The sequence below is a fragment of the Malurus melanocephalus genome, unplaced genomic scaffold (genome assembly GCF_030028575.1).
Source record: "Malurus melanocephalus ecotype Western Australia unplaced genomic scaffold, MMel_1.1 scaffold_113, whole genome shotgun sequence".
In the NCBI taxonomy this organism is placed as follows: Eukaryota; Metazoa; Chordata; class Aves; order Passeriformes; family Maluridae; genus Malurus; species Malurus melanocephalus.
In genome coordinates, this window is record NW_026623345.1 from 1,317,811 (window position 1) to 1,339,608 (window position 21,798).

At 50.2% G+C, this 21,798-nt stretch overlaps 1 protein-coding gene across 1 annotated transcript in view; it reads right to left on the reverse strand.

Annotated features, from left to right (window-relative positions):
• Positions 1-21,798, reverse strand: part of CNTFR (ciliary neurotrophic factor receptor) — a 199,521-nt gene that overhangs the window by 56,302 nt on the left and 121,421 nt on the right. Inside the window, exon 4 of the mRNA XM_057369607.1 lies at positions 381-611. Coding sequence (XP_057225590.1) covers positions 381-611 — 231 coding nt within the window. The remainder of the gene's footprint in view (positions 1-380; positions 612-21,798) is intronic.

Consider the following 21,798-nt stretch of genomic DNA (forward strand, 5'->3'; position numbering starts at 1 on the left):
GCTGCTCCTCTGAAAAAGCCACACTSAGGTAACCCCAGCCAGGGCTTCTCCTTGCTGATGGCAATCCTCTCTGACAGCTCTTCCCACCCACTGAGATGGTTGTTGTGGCACAGGACTGGATGGAGAAGCTACACCCCTTCTCAAATTATTCTTGAGGCATCATTTAATCTACTGGAATTTGATCCAAAGTTTGGGGCAGAGTAGCTGATTCCAGCTGGGATTAGTATGCCATGGGGAGCTCCCATGGTGGTGTGCAGCTGACAACCTTATGTATGGAAAGCAGAGGGGTTGGCATGGCAGGGGTGGGGGCTRTGAGGAGTCAATATGGGAGCAGAGACTGTGGCTCTGTCCCCCTCCATGTAACACGCTGGGGTACTCACTTCCCACCCTCAGGTAGGTCTGGTATTTGAGATGCCAGGAGGAGCCCTCGTAGCAGGCGTACTGGCCACTCTGTGACAGGTTGACATTCTTCAGGATCAGGTAGGAGCCGTTCAGGAGGGACTCATTGATGTCGGTGCCGTTGACTGTCCAGGTGACAGCTGCGTCCCAGTCCATGGAGCCACACTTCATGGTCACGTCTGCACCTACCCGCTCATACTGGATGGGGCTGTCTGCGGGAAGGAAGAGAGAAAAACAGGTGAGCTCAGAGCCCMTCAGCACAGTTGCCTTGGAAAAAAGATCTTGCTATCCCATCTGGGAAGGGTCTGGGGCATAGACACTGTTGGTGGCCAGGGAAGCCCAGATTCTCCTCCTGTCCCCAGTAATGGTTTATTTTAGAGTGGACCAGCTGACAAATACCAGAGGATCAATATCCACGGACCACCTCCATCCACAGGATGGTTTCCTCTCACCTTTGCTGTGGAGAACCCATGTCAGGGGTGCATGTATGGCTCACCAACCAAGCCCAGGGCATGGACACACACATACACCAGCATGACACTGCCAGTCCTCTATCCAGCTGACTTGTGGCGGGACACAAACCAAACCCACACATCAGACACTCCCAGCAGGGAGATGACACAGCCGCAGGACTCGTCAGCAGCAAACTCCATGTATTTACTAGCACAGATGGGACACAGGTAACTCTCCTTGCAAWTCCCTATCCAGGAAACCAGGCAGGAGGGTTGCAACCTGACCCTGGTGTGCTGTGGAAAAGCACAGCTGCTTGACGCATGCAGTGCTGTTTGTCTCCCTGTCTGGGTTTTCTTTTCTTTCCACAATAACATGATGCCTTGCTGAGCTGTTTGATGTAGCATCTCACGAGTGGGGCAACACAGCTCATTGGGCACCAGCTGCCTAATTGAATTTTCTCAGGTTTCTGGACAGGAGCTGGAGCTGACATTCATTAATGATCCTTAGCAACAGAATATTTCCCGTGTTGCTACACTTGGCTGTGCTGAGCTGCATGTGGCAAGGATAAAACCATGTGAGTGCGTGTGCRTGACACAGGGTGAAGCAGGACAGGAGGAAGAATGGGGGATGAGGTTCCTTCAAGGCTTCATCAAGCCTTTGTGCACACACAAGGGTGGATCAGTTCTCAAAATTYTCCTGGGCTTCAGAAACACATTTGATAAGGTGCCTTCCAAGGAAACTAAGCAGCCCTGACGCATGGGAGAAGTCCTTGCAAGGTTTTWTAGCAGCTGAAGTCAGGAGACCAAAGGTGAATGAAGCAGTAGAAGATGTCACTGTTGCAGTCTGACAGAGATCCCAGCTGGATCAGATCTGCCCAACACTCTGGTAATTCACAGGTAAAAGGGCAGAGAAAAAGGACAGAGTGCTGCTGAGGCTGTCAGGGCAGCCAGATCACAGCGGGGCTTCAATGTGCAGAAGGACACCATGGCACAGACCACCAGGCAGTAACCCTGTGCTGATAAACACGTGATGGGATGCACCAAGCTGGTGACCAAGAAGATGAGCCCAAGGTGGAAAGCACTGTAACTCAACAGCCATGAACAAACCAGTCCCCATGCTGTTAGGAGCACAACACCACTGGAAATGGCAGAGGAAGGAAACAGGAACAGTGAGGCCACATAAGGATGGTTTAGTAGACCAAACCCTTCGTTCATAAAAGGAGACAACCAAAGATGTGACAGATACCTTATCAATGACAARTGACATGAAGAGGACAAATACAGAAGGACTGCTTTCTCTTTCTGCTAATAAAATAAGGGGGAGCAAAACAAGCAAAAGAAAGTGGTCTTTTTTACACTAATTGTGATTWCATTACGGAAATCTATGTCCCTCAGATGCTGTTGATGTCAACATTGGARGGAGGAAAAGTGACTAAATGAATCCATAGCAGAAGACATGACCTAAAACACTGAGCTGCCCTGTGAGCCTTGRGAGACTGCAGGCAGCTCATGGTGGAAAGGGATGAGAGAAGCCCCTCCAAGGYTTCTCCTCTCTTTTCTCCCTCTCCAGACATCAGCTCCTGCATCCCATTGATAGGTGGGACTACATGGGCATGATGCAGCCATTCCTTGTGTCTAAGCCCACAGCCTGATCCCATCTGCAAAGCTGGCCCTGGAGRTGTGCCTGGCAGGTCTCAAYCCTCCTGCAGATGGCCTGTCAGGAMAMCTAYTCCTGATAGGGATAGAGCAACTTTGGGGATGTTATTCCTGYTGGGAAAGGGGGTGCTAAGGACAGGGGGAAAATGGGTTGTAATGAGCAAGATGCTGGTGAGATGCCTTGGGACTGTTTCTGACACTAGCCAAGGACAGGGACCTTTGGAAAACTGTGCTGATCAGAAAAGTGTATTTCAAAGGTTTTTAAAAAAACTGTGAGTGTGTACTGACATGCAGAAAGAGGGGACAAAATGAGCCATCTGTGAGGAGAGGTAGCTGGAGTAGGACCAGATAACCAGACAGATAGGCACAAGTGGAAGAAGATGGGTGAGTGGATGGATCAATGTGTGTAACCAAGACAGAGGGACAGGACAGCAGGCTGGACAGGCACAGATGGGACAGAGGAAAGGAGGAATGGAAGGACAATGACTAGGAGCATTGTTGGGTGGGTGGTTGGCTATTTCCGTGGCTCTGGAGGCGGATGGCTGGCTGAATGGATGGACAGGCAGATGAATAGGCACATGTGAGGATGAACAAACACAGATATCAGAGTTTAACTAARAGTTTCAGCATCTCACCCAAGTTCTCTTCTGATTTATTCTATTGCATAAGAGKTTTTTTCTTCCTGTTTCCTGCTGGTTCACATGTGGCCATTGACCATCCTGTCCTTATGCTTGRAGCTCTGCTTGGCACAGACCCTGGAGACACTGCACCGCACAACAGCCTTGCTTGGAGAAAGGCTCGGTGCAGCAATGGATCTGCCTCTCTTGCCTGGCTCCTGCTTGCCCAATGCCTAGCCCCAGGGAAGGACTGAGAGGAGGAAAGCTCTGGGGTGCCCAGCTCAGCCTCTCAGGACTGTGGCTGAAAGCTTGGCTGCAGCTAGTGGCTAAAGGACTAAGCTGGGAAGGAAGAAAAGGCACCTTGARTTATTTCCTATTTGTCCTCAAACACAGTGCAAACACACTGGCATTCATCCAGAAGGACTGAGGGAGCCATTCCTGGAAGACAGGTCTTTGAAAGCAATGCTCCTTTCCAAGGCAATGATTTAAGGTTCCTGATGAGGGAGAAACCCAAAGCACATCTCTAGAGGAGGCATTTCTTCTGGCAGGGTTTGCTGAGGATCTTACTGGAACAGAGACAGATCCCCATGGAACAGAGACAGGACCCTTCCTTGCTCTGTGCCAACTGAGAGTCCCTCCCAGTCACAGTGATGTGCGGATGTGTGCCAGTCCCTTTGGGAAGGGGCACCATGGGGACAATTCCCCTGGAGTGCTGGGGCAGCCCTGTCTTGCACCGGGAACACCCGCTGTGCTTTAGGATGGGYATGGGCAGGGGAGACCAGAGCTTTTACTGGGACCCTACACTTCCTGCAGGCTGGGAATGGGCAGGAGTYCCTCCAGCCCACCCAGAGCTCCACAGCTCCCTTGAAGAGGGAGGGAAGGGAGGTTTGTCCACACTCCTGGTCACTGTGTCACTGGAAACACGTGGGCTCAAAGACTACAGTGGACCAGCCCTTTTGGATGGACATTAGCTGGTGACATGGGTGTCACAGTAGAAGATCTGAGAGGGACATGGAGGGTAATTTATTTGTGGTGCTGGGACAGGTGCCCAGAGAGAGGAGGATCCTCATCCAAGGAGGTTGTCAGTGCTCTGTTGACAAAGCCATGGCTGATCTGGTCTTCTGCTAAGGATAAATCTTTTCCAAGTGGGACACTGGACTAGACCTCCAAAGATTCCTTCCCAGCAACACAGATGTGATCATTGGCTAAAACTGACATCTCAAGATGCTGCCCTACCCCTACAATACCCTGTTTCTCCAAACTATGCTGCCTTTTGGGTCAAGTGGTCATCACAGAGGGGCTGTGATGCTGCACCCCAACCAGCAAACGCCTCTCATGCCTCTCCAAGCCCACCAAGGGCCACGTCCTCTGTCAGGGCCAGCATGGCTTATGATATGAAGACTCAAATCCAGACAGGAGCTGTGGTGATGCACAATGTGGACAGACACTACAGTTTCACCCACAGCCCTGCAAATGAAGTGAAGACAGGAGCCAGTTGGGGTAAACCCACTGGACCTGGGGCAGCTTGATGAAATGAGCTGGGAGTTGCTTTGCTGCCCCACTAGTGAGTGACAGCTTGACAGGTCYGGCAACTTCAGCAGGGACCAGCGGGACAGCAGTCCAGCAGAGGGATGTGGAGGGAAGACAAGACAAAGCAACTGAGATGTGGGGCCCATGCAAACACATTTGATGCTTCCCAAACCCATCCAGCTGGAAATCAAATAGAAATCTCATCCTCATTTCCCTCCTCTTGACCTACATCAGAACTGGAAGGGCAATAACAMAGGGAAATCCTGCAAAAAGCTTAAGATATGCTAGCCTGGCATGCACTGAGCTAGGAAGGAGCAGAACTCTTCTTGGGACCTTCTAYCTCCACTCCTCTGCCCTTGCTCCAGCTGAGGCCCCAACCCTGCCAGCACGGACAGCTGCCAGCCATGGCAGGCACACTGCTGGGCACTGGCCTGCCTACCCAGCATGTGTGGAACCATGGATGTGGCACTGGGGGGCTGTGCCCAGACGCCTGAGGGGTCACTGGAACAGTGAGAAAGGAAGTGGAGAGGATGGTTTGCATTCCTGGCACCAGCGCTCACCACAGCCCTTCGGTGGGGGTCTCTGAGCCAGAGCTTGTGGCAAGACAAACATCCAGCAGACACACACAGGGCCAAAACCACCCCCGCTGTCACAGTGATTTGCAGGCAGACCAGGACAAATATTCCCTCTGAGCACTCTGCTGAAATGCAGTGCAGAGCTGTGGCTTGTGTAAGGAGAGACCGCGTGAAAGAAAGGCACTGGGGCGAGAGCATTTTGGGGGAGAGGGATGAGCACCCCACAGGTTGCACAGCCACTGGTTCTTCCCTTCTTTTACAGATGGTGAAACCACAGCAGTGAGAAAGGCCAGATCCCCACTTTCTCTGATGGGACATGGAGTGCTTCAGACAGAGAATTACATCTGTGTCTTTGGGCAGAGGCTTTCACATCACCCTACCAGCCTTCATACGTGCCTCCCACAGCTGAGAAACCAGCCACAAATAATTGTCTCTGCAGCTAATTGGCTGTCTGTGTACATCATAAATAACACTTTTAATATTTACCCAGTGTCAGGGCTATGCCAAGAGCTTTCCAAGCATATAAACCAGAAGGGTTTTTCATTCCACACCTTCCCATGGTAAATGAGATATATCAGTGCACAGGAGATGGGCAGGGAGCCCCAGAGGATGGAGAGGGCAAGAGGCAGACAGGTGGCCTGACCAGGGGAAGGATGCTCCTGGCCTCCTCCTGCCATGGAATAGGTAGTGGCACAATCCTGTGGCCTCTCCCTTGCTCCAGGATCGATGCCCACTGGCCTGAGCAGCACCAAACATGTCCAGGCGATGCCAGTGGCTCCACTCCATGTGCAGCCTCACAGCCCTTGAGGTCTGCCCTTCTTGAGATGAAAGACCCCTGGCCCTGGAGAGGGTTTCCTGACACCAGCTTCCCAAAGCACACCCCACTTGTGATCYCCTTACATCTACTCCCTGTGATTGCTCTTTGCACAGCTTTTCTAGCTAGCAGAACTCTTCCTTCAAGGAGAAGAAATTTCATGCTTAAGGAGGYACTTCTTCCACAAATGATTTAAAACTGGATACATCTTTGTAAGGAAACAAGCATAATTAAGTGTCATCGATGTAGCCAAAGATATGGACTGTTCCAAGTTAATTTTGTCCATTAATGAAGAGTTGCAGAAAGCAGAGCCTGCATTTGTTTGCTCTACTTTGGTAAATCCCTGGAGTCAGCAGCTTTGCTCTTGACAAGCAAAAATAATTAGAAAGAAACTTTAATTAAGAGATAACAGATGGGTGCTAAAGGACTTGTACTCAATCACACCACRATAGCCTGGAAGCAGACCTTGGTTTACTTCAGGAGTGTTATGAAGGAGGGGCTTGACCCCTCTGACATGCTTGGCTCAGGGCAAGATCCAGGGCAGGAAGACCTCTTCTCTCAGCCTGGATGTGATCCCAAAACATCCCCCTGTGAGCACTGGCAAAACACTGCTGCCCCTGGAGAAGTTCTGCTCCAGCTCTGCRGTACCTCCCCATTCACTCCTGAAGCTGCAACCCAAACCCAGCTGGGGATGTCCCTGGTGGGGTGACAAGGGCCTTTATGGCCTTTCTAGCTGCTCAACAGCACAAGGCTGGTGCCTCTCCCATGAACCCAAATGCAATATCAGCTGGGCTTTTCTGAGGATGAAGGGACACTTTTGCCATCCAATGTTCCACTGACACAAATGGTAATTCAATGCATGGGCTCCCTCCTGGGCTTGATGGTCCAGCAGTGGGGAGGCATGATGCCTGCACTGCTATGAGCTTCCCATTGTCCAGACTGAGCTCTAGGTGTCACCATCAGGGTGACAGCACGGTCAGGACGGTGTCACCTGCATTCTTTGTGCACAGGGGCCAGCAAGGCTGCACAGTGGCAGAGCATCAGCACCATTCTGGGCAGAAAACACAGCACTAACCCCACCAGGAAACCACAGAACAGAGCCCCACTGCTGGATGCAGAGGCCACACAATCTCACAGCAGAGGCAAGGGCCAAGTCCTTGCTGCAGCACTGGCTCAGCCCCATGTGATGCCCCGTGCTTTTTGGGCAGTGGGCCGATGGGGATCCCTGTCTGGTAGATGCAGTGGGAGGATGGGGAAYGCTGCCTTAGCAGATATCTAACCTAGGTGTCATTTTTCTGCTTGTGCCCCATCACAAGACTAGCTGAATCAACAGCTTTGGTCTGGTCTGAGCAGGATCTCACCAGCTTGCCCTCCCTGTGCCCTGTTATGTCTGTGTCTTGTCCTGGTGCTGCTGCATTTTCACGCTGGGACAGAGCCTCTYTTGCAGCTCTTCAGACCTGCCAAATCACATCAGCCCAGAGCRCCACACTGGCAGTGCTCCCGGCTGCAAGCCAGAAGGACTCGTTGTCAGAGGCAGCCTTGTTTCCCTGCATGCCATCAAAGCCAGCCCTCGCTGGGAGCAGCAGGAGCTGTGCAGAGATGTGCTGCCCCAAGCAAARTTTGACCCTGGTCACAGGGGTCAATCCATCCTCTGCCTCAGTAACAATCTCATCAGCCATGCATGGGTGGGAGACCACAAAGAAACTGCCCTTTCCCATGGCTCCAGGGTAGGAATGAGCTCTCTCCAAGGGTGCTAGTGCTGGTGAGCACCCATCTGCAATGGCCACATACCTCTATCACTGATCATGTTGTGCTGACACAGCCCAAACCAGGAGAAGACGCACCTCTGCTGCTWCTTCTGCTTTTCTGTCTCAGCAGCTCTACAGCAAAGAAGTCTGGATTCTCTTGGGCTGATGGTCTTGGCTTYTCGGTTTTTCCACAACAGGCTTCATTCTTGCATTGCAGGAGGGGACCTGAACTCATTTGTTGATCTGCTTTCCAGAAGGTCTTGGTGAGACCATCACTTGGATGCCTGTCCTAGTTTCCAAGTGTCCTGGGACTCCAAGGACTCTCCTTGCTGCAGCTGGCTGAGCTGCACTGTTTTCATCCCAAGGAAAATGCAAGGCTGGATGGGACCCTGCCCTTGGTTTCCTGGCCAAGTCAGCTTGAGAGGACTCATCTTGAGGAAGGGCAGTTGCTTGGCAACTCTTCCAGTTCCTGCAACTACATGGGGCTACCCAAGCACGTGGGGCAGGATGATATGGAGGGAAAGGTGTTGGAAGACCAGAGGGAATGTCACTGAGGGGAACCAGCACACAGAAGGAAAATCCCACCAACATCCTCCAAGCTGGGCTTATTTGAGCCTTCAGCCTTTGCTGCCAGATGACCGGTGTTAGCACCAAGGGTGAATTTAAGGCTTATTTTTTGGTCCTGCTTTTTCATGCAGACAGGACAAATAACTCCAGGCCACAAAAGAGTGCTTAGATCAGGCTTTTCTATGCTGTTTAAGGGGAAATCAATACGATTCAGAATTAGGTGCCCAAATCAGAGCCATAAACACAAGAAAAGCTCATTGTGGTCCAGCAGCAGCGTGAAGACGCCTGTATTTACTGAGGTTTGGGGATGATGGGGGGGAAGGCAGAGGCAGATAGAGACATCAGGGCGCCTTGCTCCCCGCACCTCAAYCTGCATTTCCAGCCCCACACACAGTGCACACCTCCCCATCCCTGTTTGCCAATGTCCGTGTGCCCACCCCCAAACAACAGCCTTGCTCTGCTCAAATACATGCAGGGCGACTGCTGTTTGTTCATGTAACAGCCCAGCTTCTGCTTCACCCCACTCCTGGCAGTGGATTAGCATCAGGCATTGTGCAGTGTTTTTTTATTAGCACAGAATTGTGGAAGTCAGAGGCGTAAAAGACCTGTTGGGTCCCACTCAGTCCATCCTCCTTCTGCCAAGACAGTATTGGTCCCTGCAGCATATTTACTATTTCTCCAGTCTAATTTTACATACTGTACAATCTGTGCAGTGCCAAGTTACGATCCCTGTGTGAGAAGCAGAGCTCTCAATTTCCAGGCTCTTGGGTGTGTAAAATCACAACCGCGATGCTAAATTAACTTTTTTTCCCCTTGCATTTAATCATTTAATAGCTCTAAAATTCAGCCCCTCAGGCTCTTTCTGTCTGTCTGTTGGCTTGGGTTCTGCCTGCTGTAGGCCAGTGGCTTGTCGCTCACAGATGWAGCGCTCACGCCCCAGGGCGGATCGGCAGCAGCTGGGCTTGGAGCTGGGGTAACTACAACTTAACACATGAACTCCTGTGGCCCGAGGATGGAAAAACTCCTCTGCATTTTTAACTACAGGTACAGGAGGTTCCTCCTCCTCCTTGTGGCTCAGCCCCACCAGGAGGAGGCACAGAGTGCACTGCACACAGGGTCAGGGCTCAAAAGTGTCACAGAAGCTGGACTGAGAAATCAAAATAGGGGTGCAACCTGTAGCACCAAGACATGAGGGGGCAGGGCATTTCCCTGTGTCCAGGGGCACCCAACAGAAGCAATTCTACTTTCCTTTCCACCTCTACATCCACTGAAGGTTACCTCTCAGAACTTGYTTTTTTCCTAAAAGAGGGATTTCTTCCCCCTGCACCAGCACTAAGACTTTTCTTTGTGCACATGGCTTCAGAATAGCAGAGGAAMTGAGCTGCTGCCAGGGCAGTGCAGTGAAGAGGGTGGGAAGATTAGAAGGGAAATGGGAAGTATTTTCCCAAGTTTGAGGGGTTTTTGTCACTCAGTCACCATCACTCCTCCAAAGAAACACCTGCATATCTGGAGCCMGGTGCTGATTTCAAAACAATATTAAAAATAAGTCATTCATCTACTCTGCCCTCCAGGGGCTGTATTAACAACTGAGACAAGGCATTCGGGATTTGCAGTGGTAATAATGAGATACTACATTTGCATTTGATGCCCTTCACTCTGAAGGATCCTTAAGCAAGGCCAAGCCTGGAAAAGATCACCAGCATGTACTGAGCTGTGTTACAGCCAGCAGAGCTGCAACCCACCCATCACACAGAGTATCTGCTGGATGAAAACACCTCTGGGGGGAAAGGTGGGCATGTATCAGACCCATGGCATTCTGGAAACAGYATTACTTACCCCAGAGACACAAAATAAATAGCAGAGTATAGTTAACAGGGCACTACAGACCACACAGTAAGACCCCAGGACAAAGCTCCTGGATCTTGAACAGAGCTGGGGAGCAGGCTCCAGCTCTGGGCTGAATGAGGCTGGGACTCTGGTTTAAGGCTGGAAAGTGTGTCTGAACAATGGACAGCATGACAACAGGATTGTGGCTCCTGAATGGTTTCTGAGCTTCTCATGGGCATCAGCACTTTTCAGGATCCCCATATATTCACAGGCTATGTGAGCATTTACAAATCACTCTGCAGTCAGAGAACTGTGARAGATGGCAGTGCCTTTTGGATTTGTCTGGGCATGTGGGATGGTATTTTCTCACGCCACATGGATGATCCCTGCAGCAAGAAGCAGAAAGAGCAGGGAACTGAAGTCATATAGTGCTTTTGGGCATACAGACAGAGGCTGTGCATGCCTTCTTGTGCAGATCACAGAACCACAGAACAGTTTGTGTTGGAAGGGCCCCCTAAAGATCATTAATCCAACCTCCCTGCCATGGGCAGGGACAGACGTGCACGTACCACAGAAACACAGAATGGACACATCTGGTTCAACTAGCTGCAAACACACACACCAAGTGCAGAAGCTCACTGGAGATCACACCATCTCAGAAGGGAGAGCCTTAAGATGAGGACAGTAAGCCAGGAGCTTTCAGCAGAGTTGGTCCCATTCTCAGCAGCATCACAGAGTGCTTTCAGAGGAGGGTGAATTCAGCTCCTGGAGGGGCTGTGAGCTGAACTGGTTCCTGCCTGATCCTGCTCCCCTGTTGGTGAGCTAGGCACCAATATCCAGCATCATTTCCAAAACCTGCAGAGAAGGTTCAGTTCTTCATTAAGCAGCTGAGCACTTCCAAAGCAGCTCTCACTGGTGGCCTCATCATGCAGGAGCCTCATGTCCTCCTCATGCAGAGCCCAGAAGAAAACATGCTGTGATTTSTATTTGATATTTGCACCCTCTCTGCTTCTGGAAACACCTTCTCTTTTTCCTTCTCCTCCTTCTCCTCCTCAACACAGCGTTTCCTGCCTGTTTGCCTACTGCCATTCCCTCTCCATACCACTTCTATTGCCTTCCCTCTGACCAAACTCTCAAAAGCAGAGAACAGTGCTGCTTTTGGGAGCTCAGTCTGCCTTTGAGAGCATCTCCCAACTTCCAATTACTGATGCTGCCGTTTCAGAGAGCCCTCAGTCTGGTGAGGACTTTTTATTCCCTATGTTGGGGACAATGAGCAAATGCTAGTGCAAGAGCAGACATTCATTCAGTACGACTTGAACCAACTGCGCATTATTTCCTAAATTTCAACATTTAAAAGCTTTGAGTGTCTTACTGCAAAACAACAGCTAAAAGACCAGTTATGTTCATTGACTGAAATACAAGTAAGTGTGCCCTGCTCTCTGGAGAGCACTTGGGTTTGAAGCAGAAGATTTTAGGGAAGCGTATTTTCTGAAAGTAAAACTATTCAGAAGCTCACCGTGTCCAGGGCTCCAGTCATCTGAAGGAAGCACTGAATTACAACTATTATTAGGACAAGAGATACTTGAATTCTGGAATTTCTGTAAAACGTTTTGAATTCAGGGTCTGAAGCATTTAAAGGACTTGAGAAAATATCTTTGGCTCCAAGTCAGCAAAGCACTTAGGCAAGGCCTTAACTTTGAGCATGTGTTTAAGTACCTTGCTGACTTGGGGCTTTTAACCCCAGTGAAAAGAAACCAARGAGGAAAGAAAAGCCAAGGAAAAAAATTCTGGTGTACATGGAAATCTCCAGACAAGCCAAAATAATACAGGAATCTCTTCTGGAAAGTAAGAAAACAAAAAATAATAGTGACCTTGCTTTAAAAATAAACACTCAAGGAAGCTTTCTGGAGGAGGGGGGAGAAAGAACTCCCAGAACAAATGGAGTATTTCAATGTAGCTTAAAGCCAGCCTCACTCTCCTGCCTCTTCAGCATTCAGAAATTATTTATTGCTGAAAAAAAATTCTTAAACCAAACCCAAAACCTGCTTCCTCCTCCCATTTCCAGACAGAGTGCGATGGGAGAGAGAAAAATCTTGGCTTCGGCTATGAAAAAAACATCTCTGAAATGAGTCGGCTGTGAGAGACCGTCTCCATCAGGAGGAGGAAGAGGAAAAGGGATGAGGGAGTGAAGGGTACTAATGAGGGGAAGGAAATTGCCCAGAGGCAGGAGCCTGCAAACAACTGCATGCACTGCCTGTGAGAGGGGGAATACGAGGTGGTCCTTAAGAAGAGAAAATCAGTGCAAATCTATGCACACACGCGTGGAGAGCAGCTACCAGCATCAAGTGGCTCTTCCCCTACCTCCAGCTCGAGTTCATGAATAAAAAAACTGGAGCACAGCAATAAGAGGATCCTCTGCAGCCCACCCAGGGAGAGCAGCAAGGAGAGCAGCCGCTGGAGCAGGAATGGGTGAGAGGAGATGCCCCGGCTGCTCCCAGATCCTGTGCTTGCAGCCCCTCCCRCAGCTCCGCACCAGGGCAGGCTCAGGGTGCCATGAAGTTGAAAATGCTGCTCTGCCTCCACCAGGGCAAAAGTCCAAATTTACAAATATTCTCCATTAAAGAGGAGAAAAAAAAAACCCCACCAAAACAGCTGAGTTCCTTCCTTCAGAAGGAAACCAAAGGTTTTAATGTGTTTTAGGGTTTTTCTTCAAAACTTTTACCCTGTGCTGCACAAAAGGCTTTGCAAAACATTTGTTTTTTTGAAGGGAAGGGGCGTTAATTTCAAGTGAAGAACTTCATMATTTCTGAAAAATACCAAAAAGACAAAGGGCAGCCTTTCCTTCTCCCATGCTTCATTTCTTTTTTATCTCCCCTGACAGAGAAATAAGAGTTTGTAAAACATTTGGATGTTGATGGGACTTAATTTCCAACAAGAAACGGCTCCCCTGAGGATTTTCCCCATCAGCTTTGCCCAGGACTGATTGGCAGTGAGCGCTTTGCTCCCTGACGGAGATGCCCCTCATGAGAAGCACAGGATCCCAGCACAGGGGACAGAGGCAGCTCTTCCTCAACACTCACACTGTCACACTGCCTTGCAGCCCCCAGGGATGGCCACCCTGTCATCCACCCTGCAAGATGCAGCGCCTGCCAAAAGGATCTGACAACACAAATGAGTGAGACAAATGAGGAGAGCATCATTCTCCCTGTCTCACACATGGAGTTGAAGTCCCCAAGGCAGATGAAATGACTGGCCCTGGAGAGCTGTCTTCATCAGAGCTGGGCTCTGGTTTTCCTCCTTCCCTGTGATCCTATGGCACCTGCTACATTGACACCAGGGTTTGGTCAGGCTCTCCTGATCCTGCTGAAATGCAGAACCATTAATTAATTAATTAATTAATTAATTAATTTCAGCCACTCCCTTTTTATCTGCCTGTATGGCCCTAAGGATGCCAGCACTCGGGCGCTGCAGGGGTGGTTTGTGGGGCTGTGGAACTGCTGCTGCCATGCACACCAGTGACTCCCTCTGAGGCACCAAAGCAAAAAGCCTTCCATAAATACTGGTTACACTAAAAAACTCCTCAGGGCTAAGCAAGTTAAGAAAAATGGCGCAAACTCACCGGAGGAAGGAAAACACAATTAAATCACCCAACAGCCCATATCCACTAATCCCTCGTGCTACCAGGCTTGACTCGAAGGTCTCTGCCTGCTGACACCGACTTCCCACCTGTCATCCAGCCCAGGCACTTCTTTCCCAGAACCCTGGGCATCTGTGCACACATGTTATGGGGGAAAGGCAGCCCCCCACAGCCCCAGCWCCCAGCACAGAGTCACAGCCCAGCTGGCCGTGGGGCTTAGGGCTGGGCAGGGACAAGCGTCAGAGCTGCTGTCCCATGCCACACCATGAATTAAAGACATTCAATGTTTTTAGGAGAGTTCACCAGGCTGGGAGAAACATCTGCAACATCAGGTAAGAGCATTAAAAGAGTTGTGAGTGCTCATGGCAGCTCTCACTGAGAGGTTCTTCTCTCTGGAACTGTGATTTAGGGCAGGATGAAGAATGTGACGGGATTAAATCTGTCTACCTAAATCCTGAAACTTTCCTTCTGGGTTTACATCCCAAAGTCCTTCTCATAGATCAACAGAAGGATGCTCAGGCACATCTCTCTGGAGCTGCCAAGAATAAAATTGCAAAAATATGGAGAAAGAAATGCATCAGGGATACAAAAGCCCATGGACTCAGAGAGCTGAGCAGAATGGACTCGCYCAGATTMCAAAGTGAGGGGGTTCATAACACASAGATAGGGCTGTTCATGGGGTATCTTGCTCAGATGGGGAAGACACTTCCACTTTAAAGTGACTGATCCAACTGCACAACCTGCCCCAAATTCCCTGGGAGACAGGGAACATTCTACTTCTTAAACAGAACCCAGAGGTGAACTGACCTTTCTGCCATGCAAAAGACATGAACAGCCTCACCTGAGGTGATGCTAAGGCAAAGGCTTGGCTAAGCCAAGCTAAAGCAATGTCAAAATAATCAGAAAATTTAAAAATACATAAATAGTGAATAAATAAATAAGAAAAGAAAAAAGGAAAAAAATAGATTCTCCACCATGCATAGACATCAAGACAGATGTTTCTTCTAAGATGACAGTTTCCAGTGTCCCGTGTTGCAACTATTCCCAATGGGATTTTCCTTTCTGTCTGCCATGCTGCCAATGCAGCAGCTAGGTAACTTTTGAAGAGCATCAACCAGCAGCGTGAAAATAGCTGCAGTGATTATATTGCAACACTTCACTGCTTCCCTGAGCTGCAGCTCCCTCCTCCACTGTTGGAAGTACAATCAATGCTAATTAATTAAAGGCCAGAGCCTGCCAACCATGGTCACACCAACTTCAGTGCTGCTTCCTGAATATTCAGGGCTCATGCTCCATAAAAGCGAGGATCAGCCTCCAGCAACTTGGGTTGAAAACAGCAGAAACCCTCTTTGCAAAACAGGAGGGATGGACAGGCACTTTTGTGTCAGAGCTGAGAGCTGGAGGAGTCATCTGAGCTGGGGCAGACCCCAGTGAGCTGCAGCTGTAAATCAGCAGTGAGGCATCCTGCAGGCATCCCCAAAGGCTCTCTGCCAGAAGGAACCACAGAGCTGGCACAGCTTTTACACCCAGCCAAGGCTAAGAAGGGAGTGCTTGTGTGGGGCTGGAGACAGAGCATGAGCACCCTCCAAGAGCAGGGAGGAGCAAAGTCCTTTCTCTTCATGCCCGAAGTGACGTGCCCTGTGATGCTGGGAGAGGGGAAGGCAAGGGCTGGGTGTTGGGGGACAAAGATGGGGAGGCTCGTTGAGAGAGAATGAGACAGGGAAGAGTCCCAGGAAAGGGAACAGACTTCACTGGAGAACCAGAACTGGAGCTGACTATCAGATGAGCCTGTGGCTGTGGGTCCCAGCCCTGTGAAAGGGCTTGTGTGATGCTTTAAGGGTGAGGAGGCTCCAGCAGTGAACCCCAGCTCCTGAGCTGTCCCTTCACTAAGCCACACAGAGGGACCCTCACATGAAGGAAAAACACAAAACCCTGTGCTTTCCAACACAAGTGTAAAACTAATTTTCAAGTCTGCTGAGCACAGGAACTTGGGTATGATCACCAGGCTCACCCTTGCTGCACCCCAGGTGATGCTACACCYGCTCCCAACAGCAGCAGTTCCTGCAGGATTCAGCAGCCTCCTTCTTCCCAGTCCTCAGCAACATCATTGAATATTCACCCCTTTGCACCCAGCCTCTCCAGTTGTCACAGCAGCTGGCATAGGTTGTGRCAGGTCTCCAGGCTCACAGTTATGGCCAGACATGGAGGCTTCCCACACAAAATCACAGGAGAGGACTAGACAGACAGACATCAGCTTCTGGATTTAATGCACTCTGACTCCCATGTGCCTCAGTTTCTCCCTCAAACAGCATCCTGTYAGCTGGAGCAACCACACCACAGTGCAAGCAAGCCACAAACTCAGCGGAGTCCAACCTGCCAGGGCTTGTGGTTTGGCTGGAGTCAGAAGCTCTCTGTGACTCATCCTACGAAGTCTCAAGTTCATGGCTATGGCTGGAGAATCCTATCAGGAGCACTCTGGGCTCAATTTATGCTCCCTCTGGGAGTAGGTTTGTGCATAAACAATGCAGATGATGAGTAGAGTTTGACTGCCTGGCTGGAGAAGATCCTCACTTGGATAGATGAATGGATGTGGGGCTAATGAGGACAAGCACCCAGCAGTGGACTCTGTGTGTACGCTCTGCACCACCCAGATTTTCAGCTGGTACTGCTGTTGTGAGGCTGCCTTCGTGCCACTCACAGCAGGATGAGACCCTGATCCCCTTCTGCAGCWCTGTTACCTCTGGGAGGGATGCTCATCAGCTTCCTGGGTTCTATTTCAGTTTGGATCCTGGAGGCAGCAGGTGTAGCCCCTCTGTGAGCAGCAGAGCAGCTGAGCACAGAGGGGACCTTTCTCCAGAGAGCAGGAGTGCCCTTTGGAGGAGCAGAACATCCATTCTYCATCACCTCCCTGCGAGCAGAGCTGTTGTTCACCTCCACACCCAAGGCCTGGATATCAGAAATACACACACACACCTCATTACACCTCAGCAAATCCAGCAGGAATCAAGCAGGATGGGCCACATGCTGCAGCCCTGCTTCAGCTCGTGCGTCCCAGTCAGTTCCTCAGTGTGATGGTGCCAGCTCTCCTCTGCCTGCAAATCACAGAGGTCTTGGCTGGCAGAAGTCCTGTGGGCTCCTGGCCTTGCAGGTCAATGTTTTTTAGCATCGGCYCTGCAGACCTCCGGCTGCTTTTTGCAAAGCTCCAGAACAGATAACTAAGGAGAGCCTGGCAGCTGGCAGATGACTTAAATCTGCTAGCACAGGTCTGCAGCTTTGCAAACTAAAAAAGCGAGGAAGGTCAAGTGTGTTGAACCTGAGATGAAAGGCATTACCTTTCTGTCAACTGTGTGCACCCTGAGGTGAGGTTTTGCCCCATCCACAGGAATTTTGAACTGAGAAATGGATGTGTCCTGCCAGGGACTCTCCCTGCCCACAGCTGCATGCAACTGTGCAAGGAGAATATTTCATCCCTTCCCCTCATCTCCTAAGAAGAGACACAAGCTGTTTTATCCCCATGCTGTGATTCAGACCCACAAAACTCTTGCCCCAACACCAGCCTCCCCAGTATGGCTCTAACCAGGGGAAGGCAGTGCAATGAGGCTCCAGACTGCTCGGCTTCAATTAGCACCTGCTAACAGCTGAGCCTCGATAGCAGCCTTTTCCAGCAAATTGTACACCAAGAGATCAATGGTTCATGCAGGACTAATACTGCTGTAACCCCTCCTGCCTCCATCACTGTCAATTGCCTTGTGGTTTCACTTCACTTCCCCACCYGATGGGCCTTCCTGGAGCAGTCATTACAAGGTGACACACATCGCTTTTCCCCTCTGTAACGAGGCAGCCACAGCCCCTCCTCAATCCTTCTTCTCTTTCTCCTTTTAATATGCCACAATTATATTGGCTTCTCTGCATGGATCCACCCCATTTAGTGCTGCCCAAGACCGCTTATCCTGAAAGATGCTCTTTCCATCCACAGTACAGACTGTACATCTTGCAAGTTGTTCTATTTATTTTTCACACTCCAACATCTCCCAGCCCGATTAGGAATCTGGTATTCCTCTTTCCATATAAGCACAGTGTCTGCTCAGAGAAATTAACCTCACCAAGGACTTYGATAATAGAGGCTTGTGGATGTTGTGTCCCAGCAGTGGCACTCCTGAGCACGCTTCATGGTATCTTTGCTCCTTTCCCACCCTAGAAAATGCTCTCTGAGGAAACAGAGATGATAATGTTTGTACTCAGTGTCTTGCTGTGCCTGTGTTCGCATTATCTGAGGATTTGCTTGCTCCCACATGTGTCACAGGTGGACTAAGGAGAGCAGCAAAGGATTCCATGCCCAGCACTATAGATGGACATGCAGGACCTGAATGTCCCAGCCTTTCCTTGGTCCTGGGTTCTGCCACACACAGCTTCTATGACATGTCCTGGACATGATTTGTAGAACCCTTCTGAGGCTGTGGGCTCCTACATATGATGCCCAGAGCTGCTCCTGGGGCTGCCACATTTTGCTCTTTGAGACCAACTGGAGACTGGCTGTGCAATCCCAGGGCATCCAGGACTTCAGACACTGGAAACCCTTCAAATTGGATAAATATAAGTGGCCGCTTCAGTCCGAGCTCTGTTGGACACATGGGCTGGTGGGACCAGCCTTTCTGGACATGTGAGATGTCTGGCTCACTGGGATGGCCACACTGGGGCTTCCAAGGTGAGACCTTTCCAAGCTTTTGGAAGCTAATTCAAGCCAAATCCCTGAAGCACTAAAGGTTTCCATTCCAYCTGTCCCAGTTTTATGCGATCTTCCCTTTCTGGAAGCCTCTGAGAATATAAAATAAGGACAAGGATTGCTTCCTCCTGCACCAAAAGGAGCTCAGTGCTAGGACAGGACACAGCCCTGCTTCAGCAGACAGAGTTCATGTAAAGAACAAGGCCCATGTTATTCTCTGCGCCTTGGGCTAAACCTCAGCTTCCTAGGGTCTGAAAATCCGTGCAAATGAGATTCTGGCTTCTATCAGCATTTGGGGGGTCCCAGCTGCTATGGCAATGCCTGCATTTACAACCATGTGTCAGCAGAAGAAGGCGCGCTCCAGCTCCACACAGTGGGACAACGCCAYGACAAGATGCAAATCCAAACCCTTCCTCCCCGCCTCTCCCCAACAAGCAGGCCTTGTTCAGCAGTGGGTTTCAACAAGGATTTGCTGGCAAGGACCCTCTTGGCTTATACAGATGATCCAYGAATTCTGTGCTGCTCCCTCTGCACAGCCACACCTTGGCAGGTTCTGCCTCTGCCCCATGGGTTGTGGCAGCGTTGCCCTGTGTCAGCAGTAACCCTCCACTTGAAGCTCTTCTAGATGTCTGGGTGGAGTACAAATCCCATTCCTCGTCCTTCATTGGCTGTTGGTGTGTAATGAAGCCTAAGAGACCAYTGAGACATGTTTTTCCTTGACATTGGCAGAACTAATGAGTCCTGGCAGACTGTGATCCTCCYGGCAGTTTCTGCTTCTCACCACAGATAGGAACTATTTTCACCAGTTTTACGGGATCACTGGCTTGTCTAAAGTCTGACAGATTCACACTCTTAACGTTGTGTTTTCTTTTTTCTTTTCTGCCTTTGATTCTTTTGTAGATTTGTGATCTGCCTCAGTACACAGGACCTATTTTTGGGGAAGTTTCCCTTTCTTGTCAGCATCACAGATATTGACAACTAGGTTTCCTTCCAAACTCTTGGATGGCTCAACTGGGACAGCTCTCCAGTCTACTCCAGAACTTCATCAACTCTATTTCAAAAAAACTTCCTCCGTTTCCAAAAAGTGGCAAAATCAATTCCAGTGCCTCCAGAGGGATTTGTACCTGGAAAGCAGGCAGCTTCTTTTCCATCCACAAACTTAGGTAACTTGCAAAAAGCAGGACTTCAAAGCCCTGAACCACCAAGGTGTGCTTCTTCTCACCTCACTGCCACTCTCTCTATTTTTCTTCCTGTCCTTCTCTCCCCCAACTCTCAGTTCAAGAACACCTCACCTCCTCCATCCGACAGCACTTAGCACAACAGGACATTAATCTATTGCTGACCCGTGGCCATTTTTCAAACACACACCCCAGGAAAGAGCTGTGAGCTCCAATCCCTGTCTGACAGGCGTGAGCYGTGYTCCTGCACTGTGTCCCAGCAAGACAGGCCACACTGCTCCATGCACCAGAGACTTTCTGTGGTGCAAAATTAACAGACAATGCGGGGAAATGAACCCTCTTGACTCCCCAGCTCCCAGGAGGGAGGAGCAAGCCCGGGATGTGCTCCCTGTGGTGCTATCCTGCACTGCTGTCTGGGTCCCTGTGGGATGCTCGGCTCTGGAACCTGTGGAGTGATGAGGCAGTGGGCAAGGAAGCACAGGCACTAAAAATAGGCTGCTTGCGGTAGGGGCTGACCACATTTATTAGCAAGCCTGTGCTCTGGCTGACCRCAAGGTCAGCTGCCGAGAGCTTGGCCGTAATTCACTCTGTGTCTGGGCAGGAAATCTACTTGAGCTCAGGGGGATGTCCAGTAATAGGAAAAGTTGTTCCAGGACCTTGGGCTATTTTTTCTGTTTTCTTTTATTTTGCAGACAGAGAACCTTTTGGGAGATGCATCTTGTGCTGGAAAAAAAAAAAAGAAGAAAAAAGCCAGGTGCTCAGGGACAGAGAGAAGGGTATGAATGAAAAGGAGAGCATGCAGATGTTTATGGCTATTTGGATCTGGGGTTCTTCTTAGGCAGGCTGACCTTCACCAGGGAAGATCAGAGCAAAAAAGGGACCCCAGAACTTGRTGGGTTCATTAAACAACTGAACAGTGTGCAGCAGAGTCTAATGGTTTGCAGCAGGGGTGTCCTTACAGGTGGAGTTGCTGTCTCTGCTCCTTCCCTGCAGCTGTGGGTTGGCAGGGAAGATGGGAAGGCAGTGAGAAGACCATCACAGTAGTGAATGCTCAGGGGTGGAGATGAAGGACCTCCCTTGGAAAGGCATCAGAGGGCAACGGGAACTACAGCCAGGTTGCACTGCTGGCCAGCACAGGATGGGCCAGCAGACTGGCCCTCAGCAGATGCAGTAATCCCAGTAGGACTGCGACTAGGATCCCAATGGATGGCCACAAACTGGGCTAGCTGAGCTCTGAGTGGCAATGAGCAAGGCAAAGGAGGCAAAGAGCAGATGCCTGCCCCAGAACGGCAGCCTTCAGAATGATTTAAGMAGGCTCTGCTGAATGGGGCTGCAGTTTGGAGCAAGGCTGGTATTTTCAGCCAGCTGGATAATGAGAGCGTCCAGAGTTATAACAGGAAGGATTAAAAAATGTAATTGCTAATGGGGAATTAATTGTTAATGGGGAATCATCATTGCAGGAGGGTGTTCCCAGCGCGGCCCCGCAGGGATCTGTTCTTGGCCAATTGCTAATCACTCRTCTTATCAATTATCTTGAAGGCAACATAAAACTGTTGCTGGCAAAGTTTGCCGGTGACACAGGGGCTGATGTATATAATGGAAAGGATGAGTCCATCACACACCGAGTCCAGAGCACTTAATATACGAGCCTTCCCTCAGCAGGAGCATGTGTTTTATGCAGCCAAGCACAAGTCCATTCATCTCCAGYGGAGGAATGTAGGTCAGGCTCGTAGAATGCAGGACGGCGTCCTGGGGAGGACAACACCAATAAGGCCTTGTCAGGAACCGCATGGAGATAAAGTGCCAGCGTGCTGTGCTCAGAGCAAAACTTGGCCAGAGGCACCAGGAGGTGTCACAGGAGGTGGGAATGTAGGAGAAGACAGAGCTTTCTCCTCAAGTGGCCCCAGCCCGAGTCTGGAGCAAGACACCATCTCCAGCCYCCCAGGCAGCTGCTCAGCACTCAGTCAGTCCCTTTGACCTTGCCTTCCCCAGCGACTGCCTGTGCCCCGGCAATTACAAAAATTCCAGATCACTCTGTTGCACACGCAACTCACCCTGGGGAACGCGTGGAAAAA